This window comes from Falco rusticolus, chromosome 6 (genome assembly GCF_015220075.1).
Source record: "Falco rusticolus isolate bFalRus1 chromosome 6, bFalRus1.pri, whole genome shotgun sequence".
Classification (NCBI taxonomy): domain Eukaryota; kingdom Metazoa; phylum Chordata; class Aves; order Falconiformes; family Falconidae; genus Falco; species Falco rusticolus.
Genome location: NC_051192.1, coordinates 7,914,814 through 7,942,471, shown reverse-complemented (window position 1 = coordinate 7,942,471; position 27,658 = coordinate 7,914,814). Strand labels below are relative to the sequence as shown.

At 35.2% G+C, this 27,658-nt stretch overlaps 1 protein-coding gene across 11 annotated transcripts in view; it reads left to right on the top strand.

Moving 5' to 3' along the window:
- RYR2 (ryanodine receptor 2) overlaps positions 1 to 27,658 on the top strand; it is a 434,536-nt gene that overhangs the window by 225,528 nt on the left and 181,350 nt on the right. For all 11 annotated transcript variants that reach the window (XM_037391531.1, XM_037391524.1, XM_037391528.1 and 8 more), the window contains 9 exons: positions 4,097 to 4,215; positions 4,618 to 4,751; positions 5,946 to 6,187; positions 9,766 to 9,958; positions 11,750 to 11,966; positions 13,242 to 13,346; positions 17,509 to 17,612; positions 21,775 to 21,858; positions 26,772 to 26,931. In XM_037391531.1, coding sequence (XP_037247428.1) covers positions 4,097 to 4,215; positions 4,618 to 4,751; positions 5,946 to 6,187; positions 9,766 to 9,958; positions 11,750 to 11,966; positions 13,242 to 13,346; positions 17,509 to 17,612; positions 21,775 to 21,858; positions 26,772 to 26,931 — 1,358 coding nt within the window. The remainder of the gene's footprint in view (positions 1 to 4,096; positions 4,216 to 4,617; positions 4,752 to 5,945; positions 6,188 to 9,765; positions 9,959 to 11,749; positions 11,967 to 13,241; positions 13,347 to 17,508; positions 17,613 to 21,774; positions 21,859 to 26,771; positions 26,932 to 27,658) is intronic.

The following is a 27,658-nucleotide window of genomic DNA, read 5'->3' as shown; positions in this document are numbered from 1 at the left end:
AGTGTTACATGGTTTCTGTTATGTATGTATGCATTTTTAAAAATGAATCTCAAAGTAAAAATAGGGTTTGAAAATAAAACCTAAATATATTTATGGTATTATAGTCAGGTATGAGATAAATTCTGTAAATTGCAAAGTAACCTGACATTGTAGTTGCACTGTATAATGAACCTCATGAACAATATGCTGCAAAAATTCTGAAAGTGCTAATTGCAATGCCTGTTTGTTCCGAGTTTGCTTCTAGGAACTAGGCTACTTGAACTCCTTCCCCATATGTTCTGGTAACAACCTCCATGTTGCCTCGAAAACAGATTTGGTAATTAATACTTTTTGTGGTTTTGAGGGAGTCAGTTAAACAAGATGCTAATTATGCTGTGTTTTAGTTATCTCGAGAGGCACAGTAGGTTTAGCTTTTAGTATGTAAATGTGCTTTTGTGATTTGATGTGGGATGTTTGCTTGCCAGATTCTAAGCTTTATAAGGCTTGACTGGAGTGAGGATATTCACTGTTTTAATTAACAGTGGTAGGTCTACAGCAGGGAGAAATACTGGATTATATTACACCTTTTAAATAAGAATACCTGGCTGCATATACCTAAAATAATTAATTTTATGAGGTTGAGTATTTGTGCAGAAGAAACAGCATGCTCTGTTAATCACAGTAGATTAAGTTCACCTTCAACACTAAAGTTGTCAGCTACATCTCCTGCAGGGTTTTTTGTGAATGTGTTGTAATAAAATTTGATGCTGTAAGCTATTATCAATAAAATTCCTATTTTCAGGTTTTCTTATCCTTGAAATAAAAATGTTATGAAAACAGAATAAAAGCATTAAATATAGACTCGGCAATTGTGAGTTGATTGAACAAATTAGATTAGAAATTGATTCAGGTCCTGATCTTCACTGAAGCAAAAGAAAGAAAATGAAGATTTTTCCAAGTACAAATGTGTCTGAGAGTAGACCATGTTAGAAGTGAAATGTCACAGAAGCTGAGTGAATAATGCAATGCAAATGCTTCAGTTGTCTCTTCAGTGCATGAATTAAGGCTAGAGTAGTCTTTTGCTCTGAAATATATTCCAGGTGGGATTAACTAGTTCTACTAAAATTTTAAAGGCATTAAAACATAGGTAGTAAAAAATAGAATTGGGAAGTTAGTAATCTAGTATCTTCCAAGTGAAGATTTTTGGAGAAAGGTAATATCAGGTTTTGAGTTGTTTTTTTGGTTGTTTTGTTGTTTTTTTTTTAAAGGGCATGCATTTTATTCCAGTATTCTGCAGTATGACATTGGAGGAATCAACATGTTGTCCTGAAAATACATGCTTCCTTTCATCTGTTAGTCACTCATCTTTACGATAAACTCTGTATATAACTGTTTGTGGTATTTGTATGAAATTCAAACGCTTCCTGCCTTACTGCCTTGAGCAACTCCAGTGAAATTGGAACAGGGCCAGTTGTAGACAATATAGAATTGGATCAGTGAAAACAGACATTGTAAATTCATATGCGATTTTTTCTGATACAGAGGGAATTTGCCCTTAGAACAAAACATGTTTGATAATTAGCATTCAGATGCTGCAGTAATGGAAGAAGTTGCCGTGGCAGCTGGGTGTAATTGATAACATTAATTTGTCATTTTTTCTTCTGTTGTTGAAAAGGTTAAGACTAAAAAATGAACCCTTTATACTATTTTAAGACAAATACAAGATTCGGAATCTACCTACACAAATCTGAAAAGTGCAGGGTTATGGTTATGGCTTACATTATGTGTTATTATTTCGTATTGGATTACCGTTTGTATTGTTAGAAGTGTGTTTCAGCGCATGAGAGGTGGCAAACTTTACCAAGTTTTGAATGTTGTGATGTCACTGCATTCCCACATCTCTACAGCATGCAATAAAGTTGTTGATCTAGGTATAGATTACCCCTCTAGATTGAGGATCCTTTTGTAACGCTTTCCTTACCTCCCTCGGTATTTTACTGTGTTCAAGTGACCCTGCCTGTCTGGTTGGCAGGCTGGGTGGATTGTGCTCCAGCTGTGTATGCTAAAGGGCACGTAGTCCTTTAGCTTGCTCTCATGACTCTTAAGTTTTTATGCTTTATATCAATATTGTTACTGTCTGTATTGAAAGCGTACAGCTATTGCAGCCCAGATCATACCATTGCCAAATTGAGGTTTAATATGTGGGTTTTTTTAATTTGTATTTGTTTGAGACTTTCTTCTTATATCTTTGGGGCTACAGAATCACTTTGGGAGTTCACACCTAGCTCGTTATATTCTGGTTCTGACTTTTCTTGGAGCCACTGCACGGAACAGGAAGATTGTCTACAATATCTACGCAGGGTCACCTGCATTTTTTGTTTACATATGTATGAGCTTTGTTTGGAATCTGTTTACCAGATAAATCACATTGTCACTGTATCTGTTGTCTTCCACCTTTACTACTTTTCAGTCCTTGAGTAATCTGTATGCTTTATTAGTGATGACAGTATATCTTCCTCCAGATCCCTGGAAAAAATATTAAATATATGGGGATAAAAGGTGATGATACTGTAGGTAATCTAAATTGAAATGAGAGATCTGAATGAAGTCAGTCAATCCTCATTTTAATTCAGATTTTCTTGGGAAATAAAAAATAAAACTACCTTTCAAATAGCAAGTAATTTAAGACTAACCATTGTCTCTTCTGGCAGAGTAACTGTTTTAACAAGGATGGGAATCTAAAATCTAAGATTAAAGAAAAAATATAAAAATTCTTGTTGACATATGACTGTTCATAATATCCTTCCCATCTTTTTTTCCCTCTGTAAGAAGTCTGCATATGTTTTTCTTTATGAGGAGGTCTACGGTTTCTTTGGCTATGTGTGTCTTCTTAGTTTTGTTTTTAACAGAGTTATACCTTGATTGAAATGTAACTAAGCATAATACAAGTTGGTCTGAAATTGACAATAAAAATAAATAAATTCATAAACTGAAGGTATTTTGGTCTTTGCTGGTACATAAAAATGAAACATGTCCTAAGTCTGTCAAAGAATATATTTGCATAGGTAGGTAAATTCTGTAAATTGTTAATGGTGTTTAATCTCTTTCCTCAGTAAGATACTTGGAAAATTCTCCAGATTGGATTTTCTGCTGATCTGATAAGAGGCAATAGATTAGACTCAGAACTCCCGGCCATTTCTATTCCTCATAAATAATGGTTTTAATACCAGACTGTAATTGTTTCATAGTTATTACTTATCTCATTGCATTTCGTTATTCACTGTGTAAGCATGCATTTCATACTTAGCAGAAAGAGATATATTGTTCCAACAATATTTTTATCCTCATTACTTTAAATTTAAGAGTTTATGGTTTTCAGCTTTTCTTTTAATTTTTGCTTGGTTTTCTCTAAAATGATTTAGTTATAAAGTTCCAGGCTATATTTTATTGTTACTCAGGAATTATTAACAACAGCAAAAAAAAGAAATCAAGGGGAAAAGGGGATATGTATGTGTAAAAAACTTACCCAAATAAATCAAAATTCATATTTTTTCCTTAAATTTGAATTTCTAATTTCTTTATTGTTTACAAATTGAAAAACTTGTTTTTATTGTTCACAAATACAGAAAACCGAAAATGCATACTGAGGGCAGCTATGTGAATGAACCACAATCTAAATTCTCTAAATATTAGCTGTCGTCTATTGGTGATACACATTTTTTTCAGTGGTGTATTCAAAACCAGAGGAAAGAAACAGAAAACTGTAAATATGGAGAGCATATTTTATGTATATATTATGTATGCAGTGTGAAGTCCTCCCCTCTTCATTGAAAAGCAGTATTTTACCCAGTTTTTTTTGAATTTGAGTGTTGATCATCACATATTTATTATTAAAATTTCACATTTATATACAGTTTTTTTCTGTCTTTTCTGATTTATACTATGTTCACTTATTTTCGGAAGTCTAGAAGTACATCTAGTCTGTTTTGGCTTTGTCTGTCTTATACAATGATTTTCGAAACTATTCCATATTGCTGAGCAATATATTAGGAAGTATTATGTGTGGTTATGGTATTATATGCACTTTGAATAAATAACTTTTCTTTTTTCCCCTCAGGAATTCTAGAGGTTTTACACTGTGTGTTGGTGGAAAGCCCAGAAGCTCTAAACATTATTAAGGAAGGGCATATTAAATCAATCATCTGTCTTTTGGACAAACATGGAAGAAACCATAAGGTAGGAAAGAAGAGACAAGTATGTTTAGATGCACATTTGTGAACAACACAAGTATGTTGTTCTGTGCAGAAGTTAGATTTCAAATACTTTAATACTTTATATGTAAGTAGAAATTAAACTTTTCCTAAAAGACATATGAGCAGTTTGAAGAAGCAAAGGGGAGTGTTATCATCTTTTTGATTAAAACATTGATCCACACTAATTTTTGAGGGAAGCAGGAAGAATGTATCTTAATATTGTTAGGAGAACTTCATAACTGTTATAAAATAAAACTGCTGTGTTGGATGAATTATATACCCTTACAAGTCTTTCAGTAACAAGGTATATAGCACTCTATTGCTTGAAATAACTCACAGTGGTTATGAAAAATATTTAAGATTAAAAGAATCTCTTTTTTTGCAGGTTTTAGATGTTTTGTGTTCTCTCTGTGTTTGTCATGGAGTAGCTGTGCGGTCTAATCAACATCTAATCTGTGATAATCTCCTGCCAGGAAGAGATCTGCTCTTACAGACACGCCTTGTCAACCATGTGAGCAGGTAAAAAGAAAGAAAAAAAAAATCTGTGTCTATGAACAAAGCAGAATAAAACTTGTGGTTAAAAAAAATCAGGCACTATGGAAAACCCGTTTTACTTCCAAACCCTTTGTTAAAATATTTCATTCTTACTAGGATTTTAAATACTCTTTGCAATATTGATTAGAATCAAAACATGGGTCAGAGAGAGCTGGTGCAGGCTAAAGCTGCTCTAAACTGCTTTAAATGTGTGAAAACTGTAGTCTCTTCTAAAGATTCTTGTCTTGATCTCGCTGTACTTTCGAAGTATATTCAGCCAGTGTCCTGTGATTGCCTTCACGTTTGTGATTTTGTGAGCATTTCCTAATCAACTTTGGTCAGAATCAAGAACTTTGTACCAAACACCTTCCCCAGTGCCTGGGATATTTAGGGAGTGCCCTCACGCTTCCTTCCATGGGCAGAGTTGTAGAAGCTGCGTTCCAGCGGACATCAATAACGAGATGAAGCCAGTAGCATCTTAAAGTGGCAAATCAATATTTACAAATTAAATGTTTATCCAGTGTTTGAATTTATGCTGAGACAGAAGAATCTGGCTTTAAGCAGAGATTTGTGAGATCTTCCTCGATCTCAACTTATGTCTGTTTTTAAAAGTCTCAATCATTAAGTGGAATGCAAGTTGAAACATAGAAATAGTACTTAGAATTTGGAGTTCATGGGATTTATTAGATGCTGAAAACCCTAAAAAAATCCACAACTGTATAAGGAGAGCTTTTCAAGACTAAAAGTGAAACAGACTTTGCACTTCTATATCTAATACATTCACTCATATTTTTCATAGCCACGTGTGACTTGACTCCCCCCAACACATCGAGTAAGCACACCAATGTATATAACATATAGAGAGATGGTGTAATGGGGATCATTCCATGTCAGTAATAAATTTTATCAACTGATAAGCTAAAATCAGTAATGAAAACTTCTGTCCAAAATGCATGAGAAGAAATTATAAATATCAGGGTACTGATTGAGCTTCTGAGCTGGCTTTGGATGTCATACAGGGAAGGCAGAGCTGTCTATCCCAAATAAGGCTGTATACAAAGCAAATGTAATGAATATGTATTTTTGCTTTGCATTAGAATGTTTAATGAAAAGTCTGCAGTAGTTCGTCATGTTCATGGTATAAGTTTTTAATAACCACTTTCATTCCTTCTCCTTAAGCATGCGGCCCAACATCTTCTTGGGGATTAGTGAAGGCTCTGCCCAATACAGAAAATGGTACTATGAACTTATGGTGGACCATCTAGAGCCCTTTGTGACTGCAGAATCAACTCATCTACGAGTGGGCTGGGCTTCAACAGAGGGCTACTCACCATATCCAGGGGGAGGAGCAGAATGGGGAGGAAATGGTGTTGGTGATGACTTGTATTCCTATGGCTTCGATGGTCTGCATCTGTGGTCAGGTATTCTCCCGGGGTTTTGTTTTCTTTTTGGTTTTAGTGTTGGGGTTTTTTATTTTTTTGTTTTGTGTGTGTGTTTGTGGTGGTGGTTTTTTTTAATAATACTAGAAATAGTAGTACTTTGTTTGCAGTTCCAGCAAATTTGTTTTCAACAGCAGCAAAGTGAATCAGATGTTTCAGTTGACACTAGGAATATACAAAACCAGTACCGTATATCAGAATACGTTTTACATTGACATTACATATTGAAAAAATTGCTTTATACAAAGTAAAGCAGATAGACTAGTAATTTATATTTCAATCTGGGAATTGTTTGGTTTTTGTTTGTTTGTTTTTGTTTTCTTTATAACTATAAATATTGTATTTAAAACTTCAAAGGTGCAAAAAATGAAGTCTGTCAAAAAGTCATCCATATTTGTAATTTCTGTGTGATAGTGTAAACAGCCTGAGAGATTTAATTTTTTTATATTTTTTTTCCAAACGGATTTTTAATAAGGATATTTAGTTTGGAAGTTTAAAAACACTTTAAAGGTGAAGAAGATTTTTAAGGAATGCTTTTTACTATACATTTTAAAACCAGATATTTATCCGTATTAATGTATTATTTACATACATTAAGAGTGGCTGCTTATTGCAAGACTTGCAAACTCATATTCCTAGATTACATGTGGTGTGTTTGGTCAGGTATTTTAAATCTTTAAAATGTTATTGGCCCAGCTTGGATGTATTCATTAATAGTAGTTTCTGTATGCAAATTCTAATGTTAAAGGAAATAGAAACGAGTAACTAAATTATTTGTTATACTGTTGGTTCTGCAAATATCTTAGTCTCTCTTCAAACTGGGTTAGCTCAGCAAAATCAGAATAATAAGAAAGCAAGCTTGTTCTTTTTCTTAATCTTTTTCACAGAATTTAACTTTTATGAAAAGATTCCCAGATGTCATTTAGAATGGGTGGTTCTACACTTGGACAGTCCTAAACTTGAAAAAAGTTTCTACTGTGGTTTTGCCTTGTTGAGTAAAATTTTTTTGCTTTGTTTTTAAGAGATTATTGGGCAGCAGCGAACTGTAGAACTGACTGGAAACTGGGTTAGGCTCATTGGATTGGCAATTCTTGCCACTGTGAAGATACGAGCAAGTTTTCTAAAGCTCCTTAGTGGATAAGAGAGACACTTTAGTGAGTCAGCTGTATGTCTCATTCAAGGTCTTTGAAGTTTTGAGGCATTGTGCCTTGGTACTTGGAAAAGAATAGTGTTTTACATTTCAAAAGAATTTTCCAATCAAAATAGCAATGGCTTGTATTATTAAGTAAGAACATATCAACTGGAGTGGCATCTTAGGAAAGTAGCTGCCACTTTCCCTCTCATGTATAGTGAGAATTACTTTGGAACAATGCTGCATAATTAATGGTGTCACTAAAGCTGTGCCATAACTGAGTTTGTCAGAAAAAGTATTATTACAGAGAAACCAAAAAATAATAAGCCAACTGAAATAACTTCTGTAGTTAAGGTCCCTTTTAGGGAGGAAACAAAAGATTACTGAAAATGAAAATGATTTTTGTACCCACTGGAAACTTTTTAATCAGAAATGTCACAAAAGAATAAATGAACAATTGTTTGTGGTTCTCAAGTCAATAATCCAGCCCAGTCAAAAAAGTCAGACTACCTTTGTGTATTAATTGTGTTTTTGTGTATTAATCTCTGTTGTGGCTGGTAGACTTGAAAAGATTTCTGTCTTCATTGACATTAACATGTAACACATACCTCTCAAACTTGGAAGTATGTTGAAAATCATGTCTTTTGTTCCACAATCCCAGGTTGCATCTTGGTAAGTCACTGCAATGCCATTTAAAAAAAAAAAAAAAAATCTTTTGAGCATGAAACATTTACTGAATTAATGAATAGCCAAACTAATTTCTACCCCTGCATTCCTGTTCTGGACCAAGCCTTTACCAGAATCGTATTTAATTTACATTAGTTTTTTCAGTCCTGCAATTACTTCTCGAATATGGAGAACTGGAACTCAGATTTTTACAGCCTAATGCCAGAAAAGGCACTTAGATCATTTGGTCTGACTATGTGTTCATCAAAGACCAGTACATATTTCTGTTATGTCAGCCTTGCACTGATTCCAATAACCTATATATGACATTTTAACACCTGAAAAGGCATCTAGTCACAAGTATTGTGTCTTAAGGCGGTGAAGTATCTGCTCTTCATGGTTAGCTCTTCTAGAGTTTAGTTATCCCTGCCTTAAATAATTGTGCTTTTCTGTAATTTATTTGAAACTAATTCTCAGCTGTTGTGATGTTTTTCTCTGCTATTCTCCGCTGTGCTCAGTGAGTTTCGGAATGCAGACCTGGTGGAAAGTAGTTTCCTTGCAAGTCATTCCAACTGCTGCTGTTTCTCCGCAGTGTTTCCTATAGAATTCTCTATTTGTGAGGGGCTGGTAGGATTTCTCCATGTCACTCCCCTGTCTTTGCTCGTGGAACTATTATTACAGCAACTGAGCTAAGGGCATCCTGTCTTGAAAGGGTGTAGAGAAGCAGCAAAAGCATCTGAAAACGTTTCTTTTTTTCCCCCAACTATACCGCTGCCTGCCCTATGAAGAAAGGCAGATTGCACAAGACCCTCTGTCCTACAATTTGCAGATTATGTGCCAGTATCAGGAAGTCATTTTCCATACGTTAAGTGTCGGAAGTTTTACTTTGGATTTTCCCTTGGGGGGGGGGGGGGGGGGTGTGTATGAAAATATATCTGCAGAAGAATTATTGAGATTTTACTTTTACTATTTTTGCTGACGTTAAAAGCATATGCCATATTCATCATCACCTTGAAAATATAGTGCTTTTAGTTAATTTCTTGATGTATACAGAAGTTGGACAGCATAGTTAAAAAGTTAGCGCTCTGTTCTTAATATGCATTATGGTTTGTCTCATTTTTCAAAACATGTCTAGAGATATTTTCATGCAACTTTCATGCTTTTCCATGCATTTTCTGTTGTAAATGTCAGTAGATTTCAGAAACAGAGATTTTCTTTTTCCCTGTTCTATAGGTTATTTCCCTTGGGGGCAGGTGTGCTTGTGTAAATGTAATTTGTTATAAGAGAGAATGATCCTTTAGAATTCATACAAAACTTATTAAAGGAAAAACCAATATATTACTGAATATACATGCCTCAAAATATGTGCTTCAAGCATTCTTTAGTCAAGTATACTAGGTTTCATATTAGATACTAATGGTTGTTTTTCAATTTGCACTTCTACTGTGAGGAATAAAATTTAATTTTCTTGGGTTTGACTGTTTATATGGGTATCAGTAGTTATTTTCACTTACATTAAATGTAATTTAATTGTATTATTTATAATTCAAATAGCTTTGTAGATGCAATTTTATTCTATTCGCTATATTGCAAGCTTTAAATCAGATCTTAGATGTTATAGGTGAGGTACTTGTTTATTATTGTGTTTGTTCTTGATTGTTGTGTTTTCTTTCTCTTATTTATTTTTTTTTTTTTTTTAGGCTGCTGTGAAAACCTTTATGATTTTCACAAGTTTTCCTAAATGTCTCGTTTACTTCCATAGGTTGTGTAGCACGAACAGTAAATTCTCCCAACCAACATCTGTTAAGAACTGACGATGTTATTAGCTGCTGTTTGGACCTGAGTGCCCCCAGCATCTCTTTCCGGATAAATGGTCAGCCAGTTCAAGGAATGTTTGAAAATTTCAACATAGATGGCCTCTTCTTCCCAGTTGTCAGCTTCTCTGCAGGAATAAAGTTAGCATCCCATGAAGTTGTTGGGGTTTTTTCCTAGTCTGGGTTTTTTTGTTGTTTGGGTTTTTTTTTTTTTTCTTTTTCTTTCTCTCCTGTACATGTGATTATGCTGAATATTTCCCTGGATGTCTTTGCTCTCATTTCCCTTTCTGACATCTGCTTCTTTGGCACAGTTCCAGTTCCTGGATCGCGAGCACTACAAAGGAGTCCTGAAGAGATAGTGCATCTGTTGTTTTTCAGCACACCAGTGTATTCAGGTGGTTTGAAGACAGACTTTAGAAATAGATTCTTTATAAATTTTTAGCTAACACATTGCTACACATTCACTCCAGGACAGCATTTTACCTATATGGGAATAAAGCCATCAGCCTTTGATATTGTATGTATGTGGTCTAAATCACTTGCTATGAGGTAGTAGCTATTATTTAAAGATGCATTATCTGCTCTTTCCTTAAGAAATGTTGGTGGTACAGTTTCTTTTCAGCTGGCTGAGTTAATATGAATTTAGTAATCTGTATTCTAGTTGCTGAACTGGTTTTTCTATAAAATTTCAAGTCACACTTGAGGTGCCAGACTTCTGCTTCCCTGTATTGAATAGTCTGAGACTATAATATTAAAAAAAAAATTGTGTGATGTTCCAGCAGGGGGACCAACTTTAGCAGTACTGGCAAAGGTAAAGGCTGAAAGCTGATTTCTGTTGGAGACAGAGCAGTGCTCTGTGAGGGATCATTCAAAGACTGTGGTGAATACCACAGAAGCTAAGAGATATCAGACAGTGGCCATACCAGCCTCTCATTCCAGATGCAAAATGCACTTCTTAAGACTTTGCCTTGGATTATACAGGAGATACAATGTGGTAAAACTATAGACGTGCATGCTGTGAAATGCAAAGCTATAAACCTCTATGCTTTATCTGTCATGAGAGGAATTTTTGACTGATATTTTTTGTATGCTGAGTGTGTTTTTGGAGAGTGTTCTGGTATAGCATTAACAAAAATGTAAGATACTCAGTAAACAGAAAAGACACAAAATTATTCTGTTGTAAGGCTAGTTTTTTAGGTGTTTTTTAATTCCTTCTGGATAGCGATGTTCTGGGAAGATTTTTTGGTATTATGTCATTGCTACTTCGTGGTCACCTCATTCACTGAATTTTTCAGTAACAAAACCCCATGACAAAGTCACCATTTTGTAATGAATAGACGAATGCTTTCCCCTGAGTTTCTACTAACATGGCAAGTATAAGTTTTAGGAAAAAAAATGTCCTGTTCTGTGCGAGAAAATAAAGAACCGTATTGCATGGAATTTCCAGGCTCATTTCTCAAATGAGAGAGAGTGGAGAACCCCTCAGTGGAGAGAGTTCAGAGGTGGTTAATTGATTCCTTTGGGTTATAATCTCTGCCTTCTGAGACTTGAAAGGCTGCTGCTTACTTTATAGGTGTGCTAAGCGAACTGATTATTCTCTCTCTGTGTGGCTTCTCTTTTGATCTCATGATTTAGAATACTTTTATGGAAGTGGAAACTAACTAAAAGGAAAAATTGTTTACTTTTCCCCATGTTTTTTGCACCTGCTACTTCATAAACTCCAGCACTAGTTAGAGAAAGGTGAACTGTAAACAATGCGAAGAATCTGCAACATTGAATCTTCCACCAGCACACACACCCACCCCCCCCTTTTTTTTTTTTTTTTTTTTTTTTTTTTTTTAAAGTAGCATTCAATAACTTTTAGGCTTACAAACTGATGAGGTTTGATACTAGAGGTGTCTCAGTTATCTAAAGTAACTTTGATGTTTACAGGGTACGTTTTTTGCTTGGAGGTCGCCATGGAGAGTTCAAGTTCCTTCCTCCCCCTGGGTACGCCCCTTGCTTTGAAGCTGTCTTGCCAAAAGAGAAGCTGAAAGTGGAGCACAGCCGAGAGTACAAGCAGGATCGTAGCTATACAAGAGACCTGCTGGGTCCCACGATCTCTCTGTCACAAGCAGCTTTCACTCCAGTTCCTGTAGATACTAGCCAGGTATGGAATCTTAAAGATTGCATTTTCATTTTTAAACACACATATTATAGGCCTATGTTATTTCACATTTGATTGAATTAGCAGCTCATCTCAAACTTGTTTTTTCTTGAGATTTGGTTGGCACATTCTGTTGCAAGAAGCTGATAAATGGTGCATGAAGTCCTTACAGTGCTCACAAGATATTTCATATATTTCAGCTCACTAACACTATAGTAATGTTTTACCCTTAATATCAGAGTAGGCAAAAAACTTCGTGTTCTGTTACTAGACATTTTCATTGCTGTTTAATTACAATTTCTGAAGACTTTGCATTATGGTAAGACTTTTAGATCAGCTTCAGCGCTAATTATTTACTGGACTTGCAGGTTACTGAGAGTGGCATTTGATTCCCTGTAGGCAGTAAATTGCATGCATTGAAGTTTGGTTTGTTGGGTTCTTGGGTTTTTTTGTTTGCTTTTTTGTTTTACATAGTTGCAACGAGCAGTAATTCTTGGATACTAAAGAGCTCAGTCTCTGATCTCAGGAGATGAGTTCATTTTACACTTGCCCAGAGTCTGATGGTACATATTTTTGTACACTATGTGCTTAGGTTTTAACAAATTTAAGAACTCATTCCTGAAAAAAACACATAAACAAGTACAAACCTGCTAGTTTGTTGCCATTATGCACAAAATACAGAATTCTACATGTGTCATTTAATTATTGATCTGTAATACCAACAATTAGGGTAATGTTACCGTGATCTGCAGCACTGTATATTTCAAGTTTCTGGTTTTTGAGGTAAAGCACACTTCAGAAAGATTTCAGCTTTTGGAGACAGTGACATGCTGTTCTGATTTCACTTGTCACCTGTCATGATCATCTAATTTAATTTTTTTTTTTTTTGTGGGGTTCACTTCTCGAACGTTTATATTTGTCTGAAGAGTTTTTCACAGCATTACCTTAGTTGTTGAGTTTTTTAGCATTCTTTAAGCTGAAAAATAGTATGGCTTTAAGTAGTTTCTAGCCAGATGCCAGGAATGTTTTCTGTGCCATTTGGAAGTGTTCGATTTAAAACTGTTTTCCCTTGACATTTAAACTCGAACTTGGAAGCGTGTAGGTTAAAGTATATCTGTTGATCTAAGAATTCTTGCTTACTTTAGTCAGTAAGAACTGAATTATAGTTTAGGTTTAGTTGAGACATCTGATTTGTACAAAGTTTGTCTGTTACGGAAGTTTGGTTGGTACTGTCAAGCAACTTACTTGTAATAGCCTCTTTCTTTCTTCTCTCTTTAGATTGTTTTGCCTCCACACCTGGAAAGGATTAGAGAAAAACTAGCAGAGAACATCCATGAACTTTGGGTTATGAATAAGATTGAACTTGGCTGGCAATATGGACCAGTATGTACCTTCCAACTTAATTTTCTATTACATAGTGTTACTCAGTACGTTGGGTTCAACATGCTAATAGGACCGCATTTCTTTTCCATCCTTCCAAAATTATTAAGTTTTTAGACACTTACCATCAGAAGCAGGTGGAGACCAACAGTGCTCATGTATTTCTGAACCGAAATTCTGATATTAAAGCTGTTTGGTGCTGAAATTTTCAGCTAGTCTAACTGCCAGTGCAGCAGGCATGTAGTGGTTTTTTCCACCTTGTCTGTTCTTGGGCAAGAAGTGTAGCTGCCCGATGGAACAAGCCAATAAAAGCAGTTATTCTTGGTTCTCCTCACATGTACTGACCGGCATAACTCCTTCACGAGTCCCAAACATATTTTTCATTTTAAATAAGTATTGCTTATAGGAAATTCCATTAAACCTGTTTTTCTCCTTCCTTCACTTCTTCAGGCTCATGTCTGTATTGGGTGCTCCACAAAGGTCTTTTCTTACCTCTTTCTTCCTTTTCAATGATTATGACAGAACAAAAAAAATATCTGGCTTCTGAATTTGATACAAAATGCGGCCTATTTTATTGGTTAGTGGGTTTTGATTTTAAATCAATCATAAAAAAGTATACAAGCTAGTTACTTGGGTCCCAAATGATGGTGTTTATGAAGAACAATGGCTGTGAAGAGTATATAGAAACATACAGTAGATACTAGATGTAAATGTAAAAACATGTATGCATGTACAGAAACATATATGTATTCCATTTTTGTTACTAAAAAGATTTTGGTCTTCTAAGGAGTTCAGATTACAGATTTAATGCAACTGGGCACAGGGTTTGTATTTGGTGCAGCATACAACAGTATTTTAAAAGATCTGATTGGCAGAGAAGATCTCTGGATTTTATTGTTGTTGCTTTCCTCACCAAATCAAACACAAACTCCCAGTTAAACTAATGCGTCAAAACATTTTAATTGTGGTATAATCATACCAGCAGTGAAGTAATCTACAGGAATTTTTAGCGTACCATTACATTTGGAATCTAATTGTACAGTGGAACACTATTTTAATGTAAACAATATATAGCATACATAGTTAAGTTAAGCAGCGATAAATGTAGTTATATTCAGAATGAAACCAGGTGCTAAATCTTTTAAGTTATTCAGCTTTTTTCTCTGGCTTTAGTGTTCTATGGCTAGATGTGCTCACTTTTCGAATGTGACAAAGTATATGCTGATAATCTTCTGGCGACTTACCTCTTTATTGTATTGGTTTCTTACAGATGATTCCATCAGTTTAAGCCAGTGTTGCTGTTTTTAGTTATCTGAACTGTTACTGAGTACTGAGGGAAGGCATGAACAGAAATTATCTGATTTACAGGCAAACATATGAGTCTTTTAATCTTAATTAATTGTGTCTTTTTAATGCAGGGCAAGATGCATTATATTTAGTACCTAGTAGTGTTTTTTCACCAAGTCAGAAAGCTTAAAGTCTAAAAGACAGAGAATCTGTAGATATGTCTTTTCAGATTATTAAAAAAAAATGTATCTGCTGTAGATTGCATTTTCTATTCCCTTTTACATACTGTTTCATTGCATTTTATATTCCCTCCTACATACCTGTTTAATCAGAATTTTGTGTAGTATCACCAGAATGATACCTGGTGTTGCATGCAATACTACTGCATTTTATACATGTGAAAAAGTAAAATAACAAGCTAATCTAGCAAAATTTAAGGATTTTTCTTAACTGGCTTCATTACAAATCTGAATATGAGTGGTATTTAGGTGTCCAACTTGAAATCATCAGATACATCTGCATATCTTTGTTTCTATTAAACATTGCTCTACATTTAAAGCCACAAAAATTAAGAATTGATAGGTATCGCAAGTTCTGCCACTTTCATAATGAATTTGCAAGGCAGCAGATTTTTATATTGTGGTCAGAAAAAAAAATCGGGGGTGGGAAGGCTACCTACACAATATGTTGAATATATAATAGAAGTATTATGTATTATAGCTGCAGAGTGAAAAGTGTCAATAGGAGAAATTCAATGAGCATTGGAATTCTGAGGAAAACACCTGCTGTCCAAGATTTAAATTAGCTGTGCGAAAATCTAAAGTAGTCCGTATTGGAGACAATACTGAATCTTTATTAATGCAGATTACCAGAGGTCTTAGAGAGAACTCTGCAAATAAACATTTTTAGTGTCAGCTAAATAGTGTTTCTCATTTTAGCTGCTAACAATTTTGATCAAGTAGCTTTGCAGTTGAATTGCTTGCCTGTCCAAAGAACATTAATCCTATCGATGAATATAAACCTCCCCTGGAGATTGTAAATGTTTTCAATCCAAAACATAAACAAATGACTGCTGTTCCATTTGATAATTATAGCTGCTTAGATCAAAATGCATAAATATGTTACTCGGAAGTGTTACAGAGAAATGTGAGATATTTTTCATGAGATTAAACAAACTAGATTGAGTAGTAGTGTAAAGTTATTGTTATAGAAAAACACAGAACTTGCAAAAATAGAAGAAGAGAAATAAAAAATAATTTTCAGCTTTCAGTAGTCCATGTTCATACTCCTTCTGTGGCCACTCATTTATATTTAATGCTCAGGACTTGAAATGAGAGGAACTATAAATAGGTAACAGTTTGCAGATGGCTCTTTTTCCTTCCCCTGCTCTAACACTCAATGTTTATGTCCCGATATTATGGTTTTATATAAGTGTAATCTTAGATACTGTATATGGATTTATTGCCATGATGCTAGAGCTTTTTCATTTTAAGACATTTATGTTAAAATATCCAAAGGAAAGCTCTTATTTGATGCAAAATGCAGGGCAAGCAATGAGTTTAAATGTGATGGATTATTTTTCTGAAAGTCAGAAATTTCATTCCAGTTTATATGCTACTGACTTTCTTATGCTTTGGAAATGTCAAATCTGATTCTGTGTATGGACAACCGATCAAGCTGTTGAGAACAGATTATACCCAGTTCAATGGTACCACTTCACTGAGAAGTCCTGCCTTGATCTACTTTCAGATAAATCAATTTAAAAATTATCAGATATTCACCAAATGAATAAAATCAATTTGGAAAAAGTATAACAATTAGGCTTCTTAACATCAACTGTTAACAATCTATTTTCCAGCAGAACTATTTCCTTGATTAAAATTTGTCAATAATGTTATTTTTCACCAACTTTCACTTTGCATCTTTAAAGGCTGATATAAATGGTGAGCTTATGGTCCGTGAAAGATGGACACAAAAATGTTTTAGCATATGGATAAAAATGTAATCTCAACTGAGCAAATGTTAACACTTTCGTTGGGATCTTTCAGCTAATATCTGCAAACTAATTTTTTTTTATCAAGCCTTCTAGCAAGACATAATCTTGTAGTTTTTGTTGACTGAGCTCTGACACAATAAACATACAAAGCTGAGAGCAATAGAACACTTAGTTATCCCAGACTCTCAGGTTGCTCTTCCTAGTTATGACCAGTATTAGACTAAAAATGTATGGAAATAATGTAGGCTAAAAATGTTTTTGATCATTTTTTTAAGTTTATAAAATGCAGGATTTTGTAAATTATAGTCTTTATGATTCTGCTGCTACTTCAGTAAAAGGAAATTGATGTTCCAGTTATTTGTGACTGCTGAACAGTTGTATTCTGCTTGTATGCTACTGGATACAACTCAGAAACAAACATTTTCTGAATTGAGAGATAGGGTAGATTTATCCTTTATATCATTACTTTTGTCAGCTGAGGACTTCAGTACTATTGATATCAACTTATTTATACAAACTGGTTGTACAATTTCTCAAACATGGTGCTGAAGATGAGTGTTATTTTGTGGGTTTAGGTCAAAATATAACATAGATTGCACTATTCTTGAAGTTTGCATATCTGTTGTGAACAGCTGTATAATGAAATGTACAGATTAGCATTTATTCCACTCAAGATCTGCAAATCTGAAGTATATTTGCAAATGCAAATTCTGCCTTACTTGAACAGAATGATCATGCTTTGAGAATACAGAATACATTCTCTTTTGAAGTGTTGTTCAGTTTGAGTAATTCTGACAGGATCAGCTTTAAGTACTTTGTGTTTTGGACTGTTTTACAATTTCTGGGGTTTAAGACAAACTTATTCCTTTACTGTCTTTTCAGGTTAGAGATGACAACAAAAGACAACACCCATGCTTAGTGGAGTTCTCAAAATTACCGGAACAGGAAAGAAATTATAACTTGCAAATGTCACTTGAAACACTGAAGTAAGTTGCTAGAACTTTTGAAGCTTATAGTAAGATTTTTCTAAGGAGCTGTATTTTTAGAATTATAATTTGACGTGTGTATTACAATTTGACGTGTAGGTGAGGGTAATAATATGAAAATAAGCGAGTGAGATACATTAATGAATGATGTATGTGACATTAAAAGTGGCTTTGATAGTCTTTTTAATATCTATGGAATTTTAGATTTATTGTGGTAATGTTGATTATAAAATGGCAACTCAGGCAGTTTTCATTTAGTTTGAAGGAAAGAAATAGATCTAAGCTTCAGGAAAAAAAAAAATCCTTGCTTCTTATTTGGTGTAATTCAAATCAGTTTAATTGCTTTTAATTCTCTTTATTGATAAAACACACTTTGACAATCAATAGATATTTTTTGAATGTAACTAACAATGATATGATGGCTCAGGACCCCTTGCCACTAATTCAGTGTCATCTGTGCATATTGCCACAAAACAGTAGTAGGCATTCCTCCTTTTGAGTGGTTAGATGTGAGAATGTCATGGAAGCTCTCCAGTAGTTCTAGTGCTAGAAAATTTCAGTGGGATTTTAATGGATTTGTTCAAGGTATCTAGTTATCTGGCTGACAAAGTTACAACTTCTCATCTCAGCTTTGTCTGTCAAGCAGGTGTGAGTTCTTACTTTTCTATTAGTGTAAATAATTCCTTCAATATGTAGCACTGCATGTAGACAACATGTTAAAATATTTCTCATACTGATAAATGCTGGTATATATGGTTCTCAAATCACTCCTATTTGCAATCCATTGAAATCTATTCTTTTTCTTTTTTTCCCCTTTCTTGTGAAAAATCAGTTGCTTTTTCCTGTTCAGAGCATTAACAAAGGATGCCTATCTGCTTGTGATATTACTTTTCTGGGACTATTTGTATTATATTATTAAAAAATCTACCATGTAAACTGATAGTACAATATAGTGTTTTATGTCCTCATAGTAGAAAGCTGGGTAGAACACTCCTGCTAGAATTTATCATATTGTCCTTCTCTGGTCAGCTTCTCTGCACTATTCACTGATCCACCATTCCCACATTAAGTAAATTAGTCAATAAAAAGCATATTTATGACCCTAGAGTGTTAAATGGTTTCTGGAGGAATATTTTGGCATTATTTGGAGATAAAGCATTCAGAAGTAAATGGAAAGTAAATTCCTACTTGTCCTCATCTAGACATTAGAGTTTCAAGGGAGGCTTTTGAGAGCCACACAACAGTGTGCTAAGAATCCAGAATAGCTTCTTCCTTTCCATTTTATGAGACTGCAAAAGATGATGTCTTTAACTTTCCTTGCAGTTGGATCTTTTGCTAGAATAATCTATGGAATATGACTCAGGCATCATAAAAATCACACTTTCAGAATTAAATGCACACTCCTAATGTTTCACTAAATGGTAAACAAATTTAGTAGTCTTTACATGATTACTGGTTCAGGACCCAATGCTTTTATAATTGAACCTTGACAAAACAAAAAAGAATTTGGTTTTATAAACATATAAATTATGCATTATTTTTATTTTAGTAATTTTATTACTTACTCTAGAGAGGGCCTTTTTATTAAATGGATAGTATCCAAAACATAAAGCATTCAGTCTTTTTATGGATTTCATATTTTATATGCTTACTGAGCTCAGTCTTCATTACATTCTTGTGTTAGTCCTTGTTTTCTGAAGTATACAGTTCCAATGTTGCACTATCATGTATTTATGATGTAGGCATCCATTGTTCAGGGACTAGAACATGAGTATCTCGCTCGGTTCATTTCTGCACGCTTGTAAAGGTGGAAAAATTAGTGCACTAATCCATTCTAGATGATTCATACTGTCATGACTTGAATTGTAAGCTACTTTGACTATTTCTTTGCTAGATGTTTCTAGTCTACTAACCATCAACCTCAATGGGGGAGAATGGGGAAGAGAGAAAGAAAATCTTTTAAAACTTCCTCTAGTCAGCTATATGTGATAATTTCTACAATTTGCATCAAACTGTGTACTGTATGCTTGAAGTAGTTGCAAGACATCAAGAATTACTGTAGTTGTTTTTGGTTATGTTTTTGTTGGTTTGTTGCCAGTTTTGCTGCCAGCTCTACTAGATGAGAGAGGCAGAAAACAAGGAAGTTCTAATTATCTACTTGTTTCTTTTCAATATACTTGGTTCTCTGTATATTTTTCAGTATGATTGAATACTTTTATGAACTGTAAAAATGATACAGTATATGAAATGTCAAGATTCAGGAATGAGTTACCTCTGAAAATGTCATGAGATTAAAATATGCTTTGCTCATACTGTTTCTGCAGTTTGATCTTGTCTTTTTTTTTTTTTCATGCTTACTATTTTGTGACTGACTTTCCCATTTCTACCTATTTACTCAGTTGTGTGTGATAATTACATGTATCAATATTATGCTGAGGGCTGCATTCAGCCACTTCTAGTTTTCCTGTTTAGCTTTGAAGTGTTTTAGGGATCTTTCAGGTTCTACCAGTATGGTATGCCTTTTTGTCCTCCTCTGCCTCTCTGATTTAGAATTTGCTGTGTCTGGGTGGAGATAGTGTAGGGTTCAAATTCCTGTCTTATGTTACAAAAAAATCAGGGTTACCAAGAGTTAGCTCCTCTTGACTGCTTTCCACAGTTAGGTATCTTCTCTTACTTGTGCTGGTGATAGCTGCATAGGAATCATGTACAATTTATGTGATTGAAGTTTAGCTGCATGGAGTATTTTTAGCAGGCAGTGTTTTTTTCACAGGAGGTGGCTGCTGCCTCATATCTGATTTTACTGTCTAATTTTAAATCCGGTTCATAGATCATAACAGTAGGATTTACTTCATGTAGTTCACACTAAAAATCTTTTGTAAGAATCAACTTGAAACATAGGATTCATCTGCTGAAAGAAATACTGCTAGAGCAATATATATGCTCCTTTTGCCCCAGTCAGCTCAAGAGCAGTAAATATAGTTAAAGCAAGACTGAAAAATAGTGTTAACTAGCGACAAGAACAAATAAACCCCTTGTTTTTCAGCTTTCTTCCACATTGGGAAAAATGGGCATGGAGCCCAGGGTTTAGACTTTTAATTTCTTCTGTATAATCTGTTTCAATCAAAGATATGGGTGGTACCCTCGGATTTTGAGAAACTTCTGATCTGACTCCAAAGTGGTCTCTGACTTTTGTCCAGGACTTCTTTTCAATTCAATGTCAATTTTTAAGTAATGCACCTAGGCTAATGAAACTAAGATTTCATAACCCACTATTGAATGTAAATGCAGGAAGAAATAATTCATGAGTTACAGATCAAATCCTGGAGATGAGTAAGAGTTAAGATTTATACTGCTGGGTACTGTGACTGTAAGGAAAGGAAGAGGGTATGAAGTAATCAGAAACCCAATTAACTTTACAACAGGGTCAACAGTATTATGTAGAGCGTGTTTGTTTTCTGAAATGAACTGCATCTTGTAGAGTCAGGCCAGAATGTCGGGGCTGGGTCAGTGGCTCTGTGGTAGAAGCCCTGTGGTACGTGACACACCGTGTCTAACTTGAATCCTTTTCTCTGACGTGGATTAACATGCAACATCCATACTGAACATTAAGATGGCAGTTTCGGCCTAATGCTTATCATGCATCCTGCTGTCAGTCCTGTCTTCAGTAGCATGTCCTAACAAAATCCAGACCCAATTAAAATCTCTGAATAACAGCCTCTCTTTGTAAAGACAACATATTCTAAGGATAACAAGTGACTTTTCATGCCTTTTCTCCTTTCATCAGCTTTGAAGTAAGTAACATAACATAAAAGATTTTGATATAAAGCAGTATGAATGAGTATGTAAAGCAGAAATCCGTATTTCAAGGGCAGGGAATCTTTCAACTGATGCCTCATCTATATGAAACAGACTGTGTGATAGTTCAAATTTGAAGTAGTCCACTTAGATTTTTACTAAAAGTTTTGGGATCATCTTGTGACATTTTCTTAACAGTATCAGAAAGCTATTACACATACAAAAAAGCTGATGTTTATCTTCATATATTATATTGTTGTCATTCCCATAGGCCTTATTTGTTGTATAGTGCCATATATATATACGCAGCAGCAACTCTGTGTATAGAAACATTGACAGTAATTTGTCTCTGAATTCTGTGTCCTAGAACCCTGCTGGCATTAGGCTGCCATGTTGGAATTGCTGATGAACATGCTGAAGAAAAAGTGAAAAAAATGAAACTTCCAAAGAAGTAAGTTGAAATTCAAATGCATGTATTTGTTAGGCAGTGCATATTAAGTGAACTGTATCGTAAGAATTCGATACTTACACTGCTTGTTTTATTGGTACTTGGGTATTCATGTCTGCATATACATTTCAGAAATTCACCCACACCTTCATCTACACCTTTTCTTCTAGATGTTTATGACCTGGTGTGTAGACAAAGTTTAGGTTTTCTGTGATCCATTGAAAATACCTGGCATTCATTGTTACATAGTTCTTTTATACATGAGTGTACTACAGAAACTTGGTAAAGAATTTTTACAGCAAACTTGTCAATATATTTTGCTGTGCTGCAAATACTTAAAGGTAACCCTTTTGAAAGTCCTAGAATGGCCATCTAGTGACTTGAAGTGGAGTATCTGCCTGACCTATTTTCCTGAGTGAGCGATGGACAACAGCATTGTAGGACTGGGCTCAGGCTGGTATGGTTTAGTGGCTTCCACTGCCGCAACTGTGAAACCAGGTCTCATGGCCCAGCTAAGGTGCCCTGGCTTCTTCCTTAGCACCAGTGTGCCCCCCAGTTTGGGAATGAAGGCTATGGGAACTTTAACATAGTTGAAAGTCACGGAACTGTATTTGGTGATAAGGATGTGACAGCCCTATGGCCCAGCATACGTTTGAACCCACGGGATAAAGGATGATTTATAACTGTTTAAAACCAGAAAACTAAAGGTCACATTTTCAGTATGAAAGAACTTCCATGTGTTCTGTTATTCCTGAATTTACATTAGTAATTTAGTTTCCTTGGTTATGACTGAGAGCTACGGTAAGTGCTAGTTGCTATGTTGCTGCCACCAGTAGCAACTTACAGCTCTTTGCAGGGATGTGCTCTGTGCAGAAATATATTCACAGTAGCCTTTCGCTGACCCATACCTTCATATTCCATACACTGTGTCCCTAAGGCCAGTATATTAACCCCAAGCCCATGTTTAACTAAAGCACGTCTTCCTTTTTGCTGTTGTGAGTTAAAAGCACATGCCCCGTTCTGGCAAGGTTGCTGCAGACTTCAGGGTAATACTTTACCACCAGGTAGCTGTGAGAACCTGTGCCCTGAAGTTGTTGATGTGCACTACGCTGCACTGATTTACATACCACTGATACCACAGTTTCGGAATCCCTGATGTGGTCACCTCACAAGAATGAATGAGAAGAAAAGCAAGGGATTAGTTTAAATTCCCCCAAACTTTCTTCAGTTTTGGTATCCCAAAATAACTGCATGTAAGACTAAAAAGAAGAGATATCTAGGCCTTTATTTTTGTTCTGAATTTCCTGGGCAGAAATGCATATGCATTTGCAAGATTGTTCAAGTAAATTAGATTTGACGCTTTTGAAAAGCTGCAGCTAAATCTCAAGTCTGAAGAAAGTATACTTTCTAATTTAAGAAGAATGGTAATGCTGAGTCTTTCTCAAGCCATTAACAGTCATAACTTCAGAAACCGAAAGTCCTATGATACACATCAAGAATTTTGATACTTCACATACAATGGATAGAAAAAATGAGTAATAAGGAAAGAAAAAAAAATTTTTGCTACATTCTCAATAGCATCCAGATGCTGAACAAAAATGGAGAAAAGATTTCACAATCTAGATACGGTTGTGCAGCTCTAAGTCTGGATCGCATTTTTTGTGAGATACGGTCCTGGAGAGAACAGTTGCTGTTTCACAGTTATGCTAGATTTAATTGTAACCAAAGGTTACAAGAGGTAGTGTGTGAAAAACTAAATTATTGATGGGAGAAGAGATGTCACTTCCTGTTAGCTAGTTAGTTCTGTTCCTGTACATGGTGCAAATGTGTTGTCCCAAAAGCAACAGAAATCACTTGAATGTAATTAGCTCATCTACTTTCTAAGAGCTTTTTCAACCTTACTTTGTATATTCTTGTCTGTCTTCTCAACTCTTTGTTTTTGGGGTTTTTTTTTGCCTTTTTTTTTGCCATCTTGTTGTAATAATGAAGATTGTAAAATGCTAAGAACAAGTTTACATTTTTGTCAGTCCTACAGAAGCCCCATTTGTTACAAGTTGGGGAAAATCACTTTTTTAACTGACAGTTGTGCTATACATTTGCCTTTTCTAGTATAGCATCATTCCACAAAAAAGTTTTTTTGGACCATTTTGAACAACTAGCTGATGTGTACTGCAGATACAACACTTGCTGAAGAAAATTCTCTTTCTGTAAGGAATTTTTTTCCTAGTAATACTTTACTTTAGGTTTTTGAGTAAAACATCCTTTAATAACCTCTTATTTTAAAATAGCTCCTGGAAATATTCAAAGTCTTTCTTTTAATAAATTCTAAATATTTAGTGTTTTTATAGGTTAGAAAAGAAGTCTGAATAAAATAGGAAAGGAAAAATATTTGTCGGAATGAAAAGAAAAAAGTTTTGGATTTTTTTTTTTTTAATTCTGCTATGTTTGGTCTTTTTTAAAACAGTTCACATAGACTTGAATCAGGAGAGCAGAGTGTGGTTTAAGATCACTTGAAAACATATCTACTACCCTTTCTGTAACTTTAGTGGCGAGACAAATAAAAATACTATAATGCTTCTTATAAATCAATGGTAGTGATAATGTGCTGTTGAAGCAGTTAAATCTAACTACTTCTTAAAAAAAGATGACTAATATAAGGTCTGCAGAGATACTGAGCAAGATGAGGCCAGTGAAACACGTATAAGCAGATGACCAGGCAGGAACTGGGGTTTTAGCTCCTGTTTCAACTAGTAACTAGTAATCGGTCCGCAGCTAAAGACAATTCTCCAGCATGGGTTGCACACAGTATGCTATTGTTATTTTCCTTAGTATCCCCTGATACTTATCCTTGATGAGTATTCATTTGCATCCTGAAAATAAGGTATACATATCCTCTGTGACAACATTATGGGCATCATTTGAAACCCGTGGCTCTTTGACCCTGCTCTTATATCAAAATAGCTGTGGCTTTCGTAGCTTTGATATGTACCACATAACACTTGTGCAGGGGAGTGTGACAGAAAAGAGGACAGTAATTGCCAGCATGACAAATCTATTAATTCTTTATGATTCACTATTTCCATTACTATCTCACCGAAGCGACTTCACAGCTACCTGAGAGGTAACCATGAAGCTGTTAGCTAGCGTGTGGGACATAACAGCACAACTGCCGTCGGCATGTTTAATTCTCCAACAATTTGCTGATTGGTGACTATATGAATGGTTGATTTTGATTGACGTTCTTGAATTGTTATTTTCAGACTTCATTTTTTTTTTTAATGTGGTAATTTTGAAGGAAGGTCTAACCTCATGTTTATAGATGATAATGCCCCTTAAATGCTTGCTTGTTTACACTGACTGTTTTCAATCAATAATGTGTTTAAATGGGTTTTATACTAGTTATCACAGAAAAGAATTAATTAAGATTTGTAAAGTATTTGAATATTTTTGAATATAAATGGGGATAAATACTGTTTCTTTTTCTGGATTTCTCTCTGTCCGTCCAAATAAAGAAAATACAAAAAAATGACAAAGTTGTTTAGAAAATAGACAATTATTTAAAGTAGTCATTTTTTAAACACCCCAGCACATATAATTTCAGTGACAGAATGTTTATTTTCCACAGACCCCTTTCGTTATGACCAAAATAGCGCTTCGTTTTGTCAGTATGCTGGAGGAGGAATACTCAGGGATATTCAGGGCACATCCACCAGCTCAGCCTGGTGTCTGCTGGGGCCACAGAGAGGCACCAGCTCTGGCTCCTGGAATGCCTCTGCCCACTGCCCCCGCTGCCCCCAACCTTGGTGTCTGCCAGGCTGTTTTCCGCACTTTTTTCCTCACTCTTCTCTGCCTGTGCAGCGTTTTGCCCTTTCTTAAACATATTTTCCCAGAGCCACCACCAGTGTGGCGGAGGGGCTCAGCTTTGGCCAGTGGCAGGTCCCTTTTGGAGACAGCTGGAACCAGCTGTGCCCAGCACTGGGCAGCCCTGGCCTTTCCTCACAGAGGCCACCTTGCAGCCCACCCTCCACCAGCAGCTGGGCACAGACACCCAGTACACCTCACCCTGTCCCCCGTCCCCCTGTGTGTCCCCCCCTGCCCTGCTTTTCTCTTCCTGCTTCCCTTCCCCGGCATGTTCCCTCATCAGCTGAGGTAAAGGAGGCAATGTCCACCCTGTGTAGTGTTGTAGGTTTGCGTTATAAATGTAGTTAGTAAATCCTCATGTGCTGCATCCATCACCATATGCATGACATCTTTATTGAAGGTTTGGTCATAAGTAAAGTGAGAGATGACTGTAATTAATTTGATGGGAATAACTTCATAAAAGTAAACACTGTGTTGTTCTTAGGAGCACTAAAAATAGTGAGGAAGCTGCTCTCTGTTCTGAAGTTATGCTTAAATTTCAAAATTCTCTTATTTGAAGGATAGTTAAGATATGAAGTATCATAAAGAGAAATTTTTATTAGATGGATTTCATATGTGATCTTGAGTAAGCCATTTGACCTGCTCTGTCTCTCACATCCCTATATGTAGTAAGAAGAATATATTTTCTTGCTTCTGTAGGAGATAGATAGAATTTAATAAGTATTGTGAAGTGCTCAGAGGTAACAATAATAGAGTTTGTGTAAGTATTTAGATAAGCAACCTCTTAATCTACTATTTTAAATATATGAAAGTACTAAAATACTTCAAAAGTGTTTTTAGTTCAGACCATTTTGGGTAGCGTTCATTACCAGCTACTTCATCCCATCAAGGTTCAGTTAGCTTGAAACAAAATCAGATGTCAGTGCATTATTATTCTTTGTTCAAAGGCTGATTATTTATATAGATATATTGCATACATGTCACTTCTTTCCCTTGTGGTTTCTATTAATCGTTTCTTACAGAAAAGTAACTGCAAGTTCTGTGTTTTTTGACAGCTACCAGTTGTTGAGTGGATATAAGCCTGCTCCCATGGATCTGAGTTTTATCAAACTGACCCCTTCTCAAGAAGCTATGGTGGATAAACTAGCAGAAAATGCTCACAATGTGTGGGCAAGGGACCGTATAAGGCAAGGCTGGACGTATGGTATCCAGCAGGTAAGTGCTAACCTCCGGCAGTTGCAAAAGCACTTACTGATTGAGATATTTCACAGTTAAATGGGAATAATCGGGATACAAAAGCAGGAAGAAGCAGCTAATGAATACAAGTCTGTCAGTCAGAAAGCAGAAATACATGATTAAAACAATCCTGCTAAATCTAGCAGTATGAGACTCCTATTTTACAAGCAGTATTAAAAAATTGGTGGTATATTCTTGTTTGCTGTCTAGATCTCAGGGTGAGAAAATTGTATGCAGGAAGCTAATATGCTCTAGTATTTTAGGAAATGTAAACATTGACTTTCAGTAGGGGATCATTTAGATGTTTGCAGTCTTGGGAATTAAATAATTTTGTTTATCCAGGAAAATCAGAATGTAAACCTCTAGTAATCACTTTGCTAATGTGTTGTATTTCTGGCAGAGGCCACGTTTAACTGAAAATAGTTAAGTCAGTCTCCAAGTTCCACTTCTACTTCATTGTTTTTGTTTCAGTGAATAGGAATGCTGCCTGGTAGGTATAATGATGGGTTATACGGGAGGGAAGTAAAAACTAAGCATGGTGGATAGTTAACAGAAAAACTCAAGGTCTTTGTTTTCTTTAAAAAAAAAAAAATCAATTTGGTATATAATAAGCCTAGTTTATTATTTTTCAAGAAAGCCACTATATCAGTTTTCCCTTAGGAGTCATATTTTCTATTCTTCTTGTGATTATTTGTGAATTTTATGT